The sequence below is a fragment of the Leopardus geoffroyi genome, chromosome A2, assembly GCF_018350155.1.
Source record: "Leopardus geoffroyi isolate Oge1 chromosome A2, O.geoffroyi_Oge1_pat1.0, whole genome shotgun sequence".
Lineage (NCBI taxonomy): Eukaryota > Metazoa > Chordata > Mammalia > Carnivora > Felidae > Leopardus > Leopardus geoffroyi.
In genome coordinates this window covers 56223850-56235963 of record NC_059331.1, presented here as the reverse complement: position 1 = coordinate 56235963, position 12114 = coordinate 56223850, and the positions used below count along the sequence as shown (strand labels likewise).

Sequence of the window (12114 nt, the reverse complement as noted above, 5' to 3'; positions counted from 1 at the left end):
TCTCCCTCTCTCTCTGTCCCTCCCCTACTCGCTCTCTCTCTGTCTCAAAAATAATAAACATTAAAAAAAATTTTTTTTAAATCTGAAGTATAATTCCCATACCAAAATACACTTATCATAAGCATACCATTCATAATGATTTTTTCCCCCACCAACTGAACACACCCTGTATCTAGAGAAACACTATGACCTGTATCCCTGAATCTCCCATAGATCTTTCTGGTCACTAGCCCTCCCCAGAGGAAAACCACTGTCACCTGACTTCTAACAGCTTAATTTTGCTGACTTCTATATTTTACGTGAAGGGAGTCACCAAGCATAAACTCCTGTGCATCTATCCTCTTAAGCTCAACACTGGTGGTGAGAGCTCTCCTTACACTTTGCACAATGTACATCTTTTATCCGCATTTGTAAATATGACTTCACTGGATGAATACGTAGCGACCGATTTCCCCATGCTACTGCAAACATCTGGGTTGTTTGCAGAGTGGGGCTTTGAAGCAGGGCGCTGCTGTGAACACGTACGCGTGTTTTCTGGGGTGGACGCATTTCGGCATTTCTGCTGGGCGTATCCCTAAGAGTCCGATATCTTCACCCCTAGTCCTTATTCCCCAGGAGCATGGGTATGTTTGTATATCATCATCACTGCCAAATATGTTCCCTAAAATGGTTACATCAAACTATACTGTTCCTAGTTGCTGCATAGCATCCCTGCCAATACTTGGTATTTTCCACAATTTTTAAAAAAGGCATTCTAGTGAGAGTGTAACGGTATTTTATTGTTTTGTTTCCAAACATTTAGAAAAAAATTCCGTGAAACCCCACATACCCATCCCCTAGATTCTATAATGAATATTTTGCTATATTTCTCCTACCACATATCCATCCATCCCCCTACCCATCTACCCACTGATCTTATTTTTTCTATGCATTTAAAAGTAAGTTGCAGGCATCAGTACACTTCATTCCAAACGCTTTAGCATACATATAATTATCCACAGTCCGATATTTCTTCATGGTTCTCTTTCCCGAAGGTCAAATTTACACATAGTGAAATAGTACAGATCTTAAGTGGACCATGCCATGAGTTCCGACAGACGTGTCTACCTGTGAAGCCCTAACCTCTACCAAGATGCGGGACACGACCTATCCCCACGGTTCCCTCCTGCTCCTTCTCAGGCAATCCCCACTCACCCCTTTCCCTGGAAGCAAGCACTATGGCATTCGTTTTACACCATGGTTTAAGCATTTTGGGGTTTTATTAAATAATAATTTTATTGAACTATAACTCACATGTCACAGAATCACCCATTTATTTTTTTTTTTTAGCTTTTTTTTAATGTTTGTTTATTTTTGAGAGAGAGAGAGAGAGAGAGAGAGAGAGCATGACCAGGAGTGGGGCAGAGAGAGAGAGAGAGACACAGAATCCGCAGCAGGCTCCAGGCTCCGAGCTGTCAGCACAGAGCCCGGTGCGGGGCTCGAACTGATGAACCACGAGATCATGACCCAGGCCGAAGTCTGACGCTTAACCGACGGAGCCACCCAGGCCCCCCAGAATCACCCATTTCGAGTGCACACGCAATTCAGTGGTTTTTTAACACGTTCACAGAGTTGGGCAACTACCGCCACTAATTCTAGAACATCTCATCTCCCAAAACGAAACCTGCATCCGTGGCCAGTGGCGCCCTCCCCTCTCCAGTCCCTGGCAGCCACTGCTGTACTTCCCGTCTCTCTCTCCATGGGGATCGGTGTGCCCCCCACTGCACGTCAATGAAGCGCATTCTTTGGGTCTGGCGGCTGTCACGCAGCATGTTTTTGAAATTCATCTATGCTGTCCCATGATCAGTAAGCCGGTTCCTTTTTATTGTGGAATCCTGTGCTGCGAGGGTGTCCCACAGTCAGTCTGCTCATCCATTCACCAGCTGAGGAGCACTGGTGATGTTTCCAGGTTGGGGCGATCAGGGAACAGAGCACGCTGTTGTGTCAATGGCCACCACTGTGGCCAGGGCAGAAGTCCCCGCACCGCCAGGAAGGGTGGGCTATAGAGTCCACGGGCAGAGCCCACGAGCCCCGGAAAACTGCAGCTCGGCCCAGCGGGCCTGTGTCCACAATCACACACAGCAAATAGGGCAATGCTAGGTCTGAGTGTGGACCCTGCTGGCTTCCAGTCGGGTTCAGAGAGGCTGGGCGAATGCTCTCCTGGACTCGGCCCTGAATATGAGACAGGACGCCGGGTCCTCTGCAGAGCTGGGAAGTGGGTGCTGGGGAGTGGGGGTGGGGCGGCCTGAGCGTGATGCCCTCTGCCTCCTGCCCCAGCCTGCCTGGCGTAGAGACTCAGCACTCCCCGAGTGCCAGGCTCTCCTGTCCCACGACCTCCGCCCTGACCTGGGGCCGAACTTGGAACGTGTCACTCCCTCTGCGGTCTCTGGCTCCTGACCTACTCTTCCTGCTTCTCAGAATACTCTTCTCCCAATTTTCCCCCTCTCATCCTTCAGGTTCAGCTCTCACTTCATTTAAGCAGCCTTCCCAGACATCCCCAAACTGGCTTAGGCACCCAACTTCTGCACATTTCTGCCGAGGAATATGCTCAGGTTTTCCTGCCGAGTGCACGCCCAGGGGTGGGACAGAACTCACGGTCCCTGTGCTCGCCCGCCGGCCCACTCTGTCCCAGGCACCGTAAATGCCTGTGGAACGACCTGTCTTCGTTCTTGGTGGGCCATGAAGGAGACACCATGCGTCTCGTGTTCACCAGGAACCCCCAGAGCACAGCACTTACTAGGTGCTCAGCGAACAGGCTGCTGAAAACCAGCCGAGGCTGGGAGCAGAGCAAGGGCCAGGGCGGAACAGGAGCCCAGGTGTCGCAGCACCCCACCAGGCCCAGAGCCCTGGGGCTCCATCAAAGCCTTGCAATGGTGCCCCCGGCCAAAGAGCTTCCAAGGGGGCTTCAGCGATGAGGACAAGGAGGAAATGGGACCCCAGCTGCCAACTCCAGCAGGAAGAAAGTGGAGCCCCAAACTCACCGAAAGGGGTCTTGGGGCCTGGGGCTGCAGCCACTGAGGGACCCATCACGTGTCCTCTCAACCAGGCAATCTCGGCTGAGACAGACAGACAGAGAAGGAAGCCTAGCGTGGGGATACATCTGCCCCCAAGCACCTGTTCCATGAGCCTCCTGGGCCCCAGACAGATGTCACTCAACCCGCTGGCCCCACCTGGTCACTGGCCCCACAGATCCTCTGGACGCCTGCATCTCTGTGGCCAGGCTAGGCTCCAGGTTAGAAGGTAGGTATTTCTCATATAGCCTGGACCCTATACGCGAGGCTTCACCAAGCCACACATACTCTACACCAAGGGACATTCCAGGAGCTTTCTGAGGGAAATTTTGACGCCACGGGTTTTGGTCTCGGCTGCCACCTTCAGAACCAATCTCCTTGAAACGTGCTTCTTGCGCTGGGCTGAGGGACATTCGTTCGTAACCCGCACAGCTAGTGAGGAGCGGGTATCCCTATTTCACCCATAAGGATTGTAGGTTCAGAGAGGCTGGGCAACTTGTCCATCATCCCACAGCCAATGTGAGGAAGAAGTGACGCTCAGACCCATAGCTGTGAATCCCAAACTTGTCCCCCATTCCCAGGACCTCCTGGGTGCCAAGCCGGTGCCTGGGCCGCGGCCTGCAGGCTCCCCTCCCGGACACACGTCGGGGGCAGCGCAGGGGGGCAGCTCCTCTCCTGCCTCAGCGGGCCTCTCTCTCTCTCACGCGGAGGTCTTTATCCCGGGCGGCTCACCACCGAGGCCCTGCCCACCTGTTACTTCCAACCCCTCCCCAAACCTTCCTCCCTCACTGGATTGTCAGTCCTTGGCTTTCTTCATCCACAGGAATCCCCTCGCTGCCCCGTCTCCACCACTCAGGGGATGATGGCTCCACGGTCAGTGTCAGACACACCCAGGTCTGTATCCCACCCTCACCTGTGCCCTTGTGTGACCTTGAGCAGCTAGCTAGTGAAGAGAAGCTCCCTGTCTCTTCATCTGACACGTGGGCCAACCACAGCCCGCCCTCCCGCGAAGTCTGATGAGTCACACACACACGCTGAGTGCTTACTCTGCACCTGGTGGGGTTGACGTTCTTTAAACTGACTGCCACCGCCACCATTACCACCGACATCACCACCGAAGCCCCGCGGGGCAAGCCAAAGAGGAAAGGTCAACGTGCACTGAGGGGTGGACACGCTTCATGCCACCAAAGTGTCAGGATTCTGTCACCAGCCAAAATCCCTACCGACAGGTACCCCGAGTACCTACTGCAAATCCAGGCACTGCAAAGGGCACGAGGACATGCGATTCTATTTAAGATGACACCCATTTTAGAGATGTGGCAACTGAGGGCTCCCAAAGCCCAATGACAGGGTGGGTCACACGATGGGCAGGAGCCAGACCAGACCACTGCTGATGGTGGACAAGGGGACACATGTCATTCCTCATGCTATGACCCGCCCCCCCCCCCCCCCCCGCTGTCTCAAGCCCTCTAGTGGGCAATCGGGGGCAGCCCCTGTTCAGAACTTAGGCATTCTGTCTGGTGCCCACTCATCAGTGCTGGCTCACCTGGGAGTGGCTGGAACACGCCCTGGTTCTCCACCTCGATCGCCAAGTCGAAATGGGAGCAGTCGCTCAGGGTGACCACCTCGTCGGCCCCACCAGGAATGAGGCCGTTGATCCTCAGCGGCAGCTCCAAGGTCTGGCCCACGCGTGCCTCCACCTGGCACGGCGCGAACTCCATGCTGCTGGGCTCGATCACGTACACCTGCGGGACAGCGGCGTGGACTGAGGTCATCGGGCTCCGCGGGAGAGGAAGGGCCTGTGCTAGTGTTTCCTAAGAGCTGCTGTGCACTGGGCACTGAGGACACGTCAGTGAGGAGACTGAGCTGGGAGGACAGGTGTGTGCGGTGAATTGGGGGACAGAGCTGTCAGGGAAGGCCGCTCTGATAAGGTGACCCAGGAGCTCAGACCTGAGAGCCATGTCAGACGCAGCCAGACAGAAGTGTAGGGGGAAAACATTCCGGGAAGCAGAGACAGTCGGTGCAAAGGTCCTGAGCCACGTACCAGCTCAGCTTGCTGGAGGAATATAAAGAAGGCCACAATACAGGGTGAGAGAGGCATCATCACCCACAGATGACAGTTCTATAGAACAAAACTTGTCACACTCCAGGTTCTGTTCTAAAAACACTGCTAATTCATTCAGTGCTCTCAGGCTCTTTGTTAAGATTTTATTAGCCACCTCTACTTGAGAAAACCTGGACGGTGGGTCTGAGCCAGGCAGCCTGGCCTCTGGGGCCATTACACGGTCTCTCGAGGAACCGTCCCCAGGCTGCTGAGCAATTGGATGAAAGGTAGCACGTGTACTGAGATTAAAGAAATTCAGGGGGAGGAGGACAGTGGTCACAGTTCATCCATAATTTGACAATCATGCTGTAGCTAAAGGGTCTCGGTTACAACCCTTTTTACGTGAGAATGAGATCGATCCTTAGGAGGGTGTGTGTGTGTGTGTGTGTGTGTGTGTGTGTGTGTGTGTGTGTGTCTATGTGGATCCAGATATAAAGACCAGGACAACCTGTCCATCCACATCCCAAATTATATAAGAGCAGGTTGAGACTGGACATGCTGTGTAAGGAGCTTTGACTTCTGCCTAAGTGAAGTCATAGAGGTAGGTGGAGGTCGGGGTCAGGGTCAGGAAGTCAGAAGGCCAAGGTGGGTGGCAGTGACTCATACCCACCACCCACGGCCTTCGCCACATGAGCTGGTCCTGCACTACCTGGGGTCAACAGCCAGGTGCAGGGCTCCAGTACAGAGAAGGAAATGAGTCAGAGCCAGGTCTCACGGAGTCTGGGGCCTCCCTTTGACCATGAATTTGCCAACGCTCAGCGGCACTTCTGACTTGGAGATTTCATTCCTTTCAGGTCTGAGGACTTTTCTAGAATGACCCCTTGGTTACCTCATGTCTTCTGTGTTCCCTGGTCCCCCTTCCAGAAACTCTCACTATGCTGACCCTGCCCCTTCTGGTCTCATCCCCTGCCTGGCGGGGGACGTCACACCCATCCTCCTGCTGTGAGCTGAGCTCCTCAAGGGTGGGGCTGGGGCCTGACCCCCATCCCCCTGCCGGCCACCAAAACCCAGTCCAAGACTGAGGGCCGAAGTACTTCTGAATAAGCCTGAAGGCTGGATGTGAGGAGGCTGGCTGGAGACCTCCTTCCTGCGCCTCTCCCCACCCCCAACCCCGCCCCCAAGCTGTCCAGGGCCCCCGAGGTCTCACCTTCATCTCCCCAAAGTGGAGCGGGTTCTGCACGTCATGTGCCTGGATCACACTGAGTCCAGTGTTACTGCCTGTGGTCATGACGCCCTTGACGGTGACCATGGCCACCATGTGGCTTGACGAAGACCAGCTGAAGTTCCCACTCCCGCCGTGGGCCTGGGGAGGAAAACCAGTGAATCAGCCCACCTGCCTGCCCGCGCTCTCTGTCTCTCCCTCTGTCCGTCTCTTCCTGCCGCACACTCACGCTCGCTCTCTGACTCTCACGGTCAGCGGCGTCTCACCACCTGCAGCACCAGCTGACCCCCGGTTGGAGGCCGCCTCCCCACCTCGCTCTCTCTACCGGGTCTCATTTCCGGTCCTCATACTGTGGGGGCCTTGTGGCTGACACACACACATGCACACGCCCGTGACACTGGCCCCAGACCTGGCGGCACCCCCAGACCCGAGTGGGAGGACCCTGGGCCACACGGCAAGGTCCAGGAAGCTGCTTCCCTGACCAGGCACAGGCTCCCTCCCAGCACACAGCACCCCCGTTGCTAGCCATCTCCCCTGAAGTACAGGCAGTCCAGTGGCTCCCCACATCGGGGGCCAGCACCCCAAGCCCTGGACGGGGACACACCTGAGTGAACAGGCAGCAGGTGCCAGTGACAGTCGTCACGGCCAGGGAGACAGCAGGGACAGTGCTGGCCACCGGGGCTCGAGCCCCCATGGGAGTCGGTCAGTGCCCGAGTGAGGCCAGGTGGGCGCGTGCATATCAAAGACCGAGAACACTTGATAGGTGACAGTTAGAGATGTTCTCGCCTTGAATTTCAAATTCTTCTCCAAGGATATTTACACTGCTTTTGGAAAACAACCTTTTTTTTATCAGTATTATTTTATTTTTTAACAAAAACAAATGCTGAAGTTGAATGTGCCCTCGAGGCTTTCTTTATTGTGCTTCCTTGTCTGTTGATCTGGGTTTTTGTTTTTTCTGATTGCCAAAATACGATGCTGTGACGGACACCCCAGAAAGTAGAAAAAGCGTAACAACTCCCCGATTTTAAATTCTCTCCGACCACTAGAAGGTAACAGTAAAAGACACAGAATAGACAAAAAGCCCTAATCCCGTGGAAACCCCCAAAGGAGCGAACCCAGATGTGGGGTGTCACAGTTACCTTTATTGTGTACTGATAGGCGCCCGTCTTTGGTTGCCACGGAAACGTCAAGATGCTCGGATAGAGGGTGATGGGGACGTGAATTTCTACCTCCTGCTGGTTCCACACAGGTACCCGCAACGTGTGGACCCCTCCATCCTACAAGGGGGTGAGGGAGCTGCACGTCACCATGACAACCAGGTCAGCAGAAGTTTTTGCACCCAAGCAGACCCCCACCCCTCCCCAGAGATCAGGTCACAAGGAGATTTTGTGATTGTCGGGGAGCAGGAAGGATGATGCCGGATACCCTCCAGCCTCCTCTGTCTCCATGGAGACAGCTTTCCACGGCTCTGTAACAGCCACTCAAGTAAATGCTGCCTGACTTCATCTTCACGGCACCCCAGGTGGGACGATGTGGTTATCCCACTTTACAGGCAGGAAAACTGAGGCATGGGGCACGAAAGCAACTTGCCCAAAACCCCCAGAGCTGAAGTGAGACTGGTAGGAATTGCTGTCTAACCCCCAGGCCGTTCTCTCTGCTGCCTCTAGCTGTCTCCTCCAGGTCCGGGGCAGGTTTGTGCAGGGTAGGAAGAGATCACCCGTCACCCATGCCAATTTCCCAATCAGTAAAAGCCTGCTCACACCTAAAACTGACCGGCCTTTTAAATGAAAGGACTTGGAAGGACCCAAGCAGCCAAGCGGCCAAAGGGATGCTCCTGGCTCCTGGCTGCAGCACAGCTAGACACACGGGCCCAGCGTGGTTTCCCCAACAGGGTTTCTGCCCCAATCCCAGAAGGGCAGACTCACCTTCACAGGGGCTGGCAAAGGGCAGGGGAAGAGGGGCACCCAGTATGGGGACGGGGGACAGGAAAAGCCCCAAGCCCCACCACCAGACAGCCCTCGAGAGCCCAGATGGAGGCGACCCTCACGGTACCCATAAGAGCAGCACACCAGGCTGTGCCAGGGGTCTCCGGCCTCCCAGGGCTCATGTCCGGCCTGGGAGGGTGCGGGGGGTGAACACGGAGGGAGGTGCCAACTCGCCTGGTCCACCACGGAGGTGAGGGCTGCCTCGATAGCCGTCTGGCCCTTCTTTGTCGCCCTGACGTGATGGTACGAGCCATTCTGGGAAGAAGCGAGCACCTCAAAGAACTCAGGAGGTAACGCGGTGTCGATGCGGAGATTCTGGAAGGGGGGCAGGATGGGTGAGAGAGGCGCTTCTGGGACGAGTCCGGAAGTCAGAATGCAGGAAAGGAGCGAGGTCAGGCCACGGGGCCACCTGAGGCCCAGGGGCCTCTAAACCAGCAGACGAGCTGGGCGAGGCCCCAGAACTGAGCTCTGACCACTCTGGCCTTTGAGCCCTCCCAGGCCACCTCCCCGCAGGGCCCGGGGACCCAGCACTCCTGCTGCGATCACCCGGTGGTGCTCAAGCCCATGTCAGCTTTCTCAGACCCTGAGGTCCCAGCAAAGAAACCACTAAACACCTAACCACAAAAAAGGTCGTGAATATCCATAAGAACCTGACCCCCCTCACCCCCAAAAAAGGGTGATCGTCAGGGTCCTTGTTCAATAACACAAAGAAAGCAATAACCTGCAAAGCTGCCTAAGGGGGAACCTTGCCTCCTTCTTCTCAAACCTCAGAAGCCGCCAGGAAGGTCCCAGATGGTCCAAATGAGGATCCTGGAAACCTCTCCTGAAGGAACAAAACGTGCCGAGACTCCTCTCCCCCCACCTATGTCTGCCGTTCCTTTCTAGAGCCAGAAAGCTAACGGATGTTGGCCTTGGTCACCTGGGACTTCCAGACAGAGTTATAGGTATTCCTGGCCCTGCAGGAAAAGATGCATCCTCAGCAGAGTGAGGTAAAGTCTCAGACTAATGACAAGGGAGCAGGAAGGCAGACAACGCTTGCTTCCCGTCACCGCCTCCTTGGACTGTGCTGCCTGTGGCTTCCTCTCCCCGCTCCAGCCCTACAGGGAGAGGGCCAGGGGTGCACACTCCCAGGCTCACAACGTCCTGAGAGGCCCCCGGGATCCCACGGTGCTGTCTCCCATGGACCCGGCAGCACCACCAGGAATCACCGGACTCAGCTAGCCCGCGTGGGGGCCCTGCTGCTTTGGGCGCTGCTCTGGGAGACGCGTCCCACACCCCGCCGGGCCCCGAGGCAGGCACTCACGTCGGACAGGTAGACCTTGTTGCCGGACTTGTCAAGCACTTCAATGGTAATTTCATACAGGCGGCCAGTCTCCAGCACCCACCTGTCACCAGGCTGGACGGCGAACCCTACAAAACAGGCAAGCCACAAAGCCTGACCACCCGGACCACAGGGGCGTGCAGCTGAGGAAGAGGATGGTACCAGGGACCATCAGCCCCAGGGCCCCGCAGCCGCTCACAACCTGCTCTCCTCCGAGAAGAAAGAACAGCTGCTGATCATGGCGAGACCTGACGCCCACCACCAACCTGAGCCCTCAGAACCTGAGGTGATCTCTCAGATGCCCAGGACCAACCTGAGCACATCCCTCACTGGCTGCTCAAGGGCTCACTCACACTTGATCGGATGGTCCACGGATGGTCTACACTGAATCCACAGGAGGTCTACACTGTGAATCTGAGTAGGTCTGAATCTGAATCTGAATCCACATCTGAATCCACAGTAGGTCTACACTCTGAACCCGCAGCGAGTCTACACTGAATCCACAAGAGGTCTATACTCTGAACCCACAGGGAGTCTACACTGAATCCACAGTAGGTCTACACTGTGAATCCGCAGGGAGTCTACATCTGAATCCACAGGAGGTCTACACTCTGAACCCACAGTGAGTCTACACTGAATCCACAGTAGGCCAACACTCTGAACCCGCAGTGAGTCTACACCGAACCCACAGGAGGTCTACACTGTGAATCCGCAGTGAGTCTACACTAAATCCACAGGAGGTCTACACTGTGACTCCACAAGTCTACACCGAACCCACAGGAGGTCTACACTGTGAATCCACAGGGAGTCTACATCTGAATCCACAGGAGGTCTACACTGAATCCACAGTAGGTCTACACTGTGAATCTGAGTAGGTCTGAATCTGAATCTGAATCCACATCTGAATCCACAGTAGGTCTACACTCTGAACCCGCAGCAAGTCTACACTGAATCCACAGGAGGTCTATACTCTGAACCCACAGGGAGTCTACACTGAATCCACAGGAGGTCTACACTCTGAACCCGCAGTGAGTCTATGATCCAAATCCAAAGTGAGTCTACCTCTGAATCCACCGTGAGTCTATGCTGTTAATCCGCAGGACTTCTACCCACTGAATCCCCAGTAAGTAATGCTCTGAATCCACAGGGTTTCCCTCTGAGGCCTGGCACTGAGCATTCTACCCGGGTGAGCGGCCCTCCCTCCCAGGCCTCCGGCTGTGTTCCCACAAGGGGCCACACCAGCTGCTGGCTGACCCCCAAGAGGCCACGCGCTTTCTCACCACACCTGCGCCCGAGCTGTTACTTCGGCCAGGCTGACCTGCCTCGGAAGGAGCCACTGTGAAACACCTGCCTCGAACATCATCTCCCAGAGGCCTTTCCTCTGCACTCACATCTACTGGCTCTGGACCCCTGTCCTGTCACCATCCGTTCACACTGGTCTCTCCTGCACGAGGACCTAAGCTTCCTCCCTCCAGAGCCCCGATGCCCAGCAGAGGCCAGACAGAGGGAAGGTACCAAGAAAACCTTTCTGAATAAAGGAAGTCCCTGAGACACACAGGGCTCCCCTGCCAGGTGTCACTGCACGGTCAGCTGGGGTCCACACCAAGCAGCAAACAGCAAGCTCACGTGGTGGCTAACAAGAGGACCCGAGGGGTTGCCGCGTGTCAGTCAAATGCTGCCTGGCCTGAACCAGTTCAGTACGCTCAACAAGGAGTCAACTCTGAGGAAACACAAAGGAAGCACCGTCACTGTGACCAGGGGTGACACGTGTCGCGGACATCCGCCAAGCCGCGGTCAGTTACGGCAGCCCCTGGGCCCCGGCTCTGTCCCTATAGGTCCTCCATAACTGCAGATTCCTCCCTTCCTCCCCCAGTCAAACACCTCCCCTTCCTCCCCACTGAGACTTTTACCAAGTGCCACACTGCTTTAGGGGCTCCTTTGTAACTGCGCTGCCCACTGGGGCCCCCAACCTCCAAATGGCCACAGCCACGGTCGGGTCTGGACGGAGGCTTGGAATAAAAGCCAGGAAGGGACAAAGCCCTACTGATTCGACCGAAATATTTCTGTCTCTGTTGAGCTGGTCACCTTCCCTGACCTTGGCCTACCCTCTGCTTGTCTGTGCATCACTGGGGGAAGGACTAGGGAGCAGCCGGACAAGGACTGGCAGAGCTGGCCAGACTGAAGCACTTTCTAGGGAGCCGTTCCCTTTACTTGTATTTTTTAACTCCTATAAATAAACAACATCCAGGGGGACCCACGATGACCCAACTCACCCAGGTATCCAGGTTCAACCACGTAGATGGTGCTGTTGGGTAATCTAGAAGCACCCTGCATGCGGATACCTGAATTCTTAATTAAGGAACAAAACATAGGAAGGAAAACAGACCGGCTGGCAGGATTCAGCTGGCTTGGATGACTTGATTACCATCTAGACATCACAGGCAAAGGAGAGGGGATGAAAGCTTGCTCGCCTGAGGCCAAATAGAACAAGG

At 55.3% G+C, this 12114-nt stretch overlaps 1 protein-coding gene across 4 annotated transcripts in view; it reads right to left on the bottom strand.

The window, feature by feature from the left end:
- NUP210 (nucleoporin 210) overlaps positions 1-12114 on the bottom strand; it is a 108138-nt gene that overhangs the window by 60169 nt on the left and 35855 nt on the right. For all 4 annotated transcript variants that reach the window (XM_045493957.1, XM_045493958.1, XM_045493956.1 and 1 more), the window contains exons 8-13: positions 11896-11964; positions 9605-9711; positions 8476-8616; positions 7456-7593; positions 6302-6457; positions 4597-4795 (exon numbers count right to left, since the gene is read on the bottom strand). In XM_045493957.1, the coding sequence (XP_045349913.1) occupies positions 4597-4795; positions 6302-6457; positions 7456-7593; positions 8476-8616; positions 9605-9711; positions 11896-11964 (810 nt within the window). The remainder of the gene's footprint in view (positions 1-4596; positions 4796-6301; positions 6458-7455; positions 7594-8475; positions 8617-9604; positions 9712-11895; positions 11965-12114) is intronic.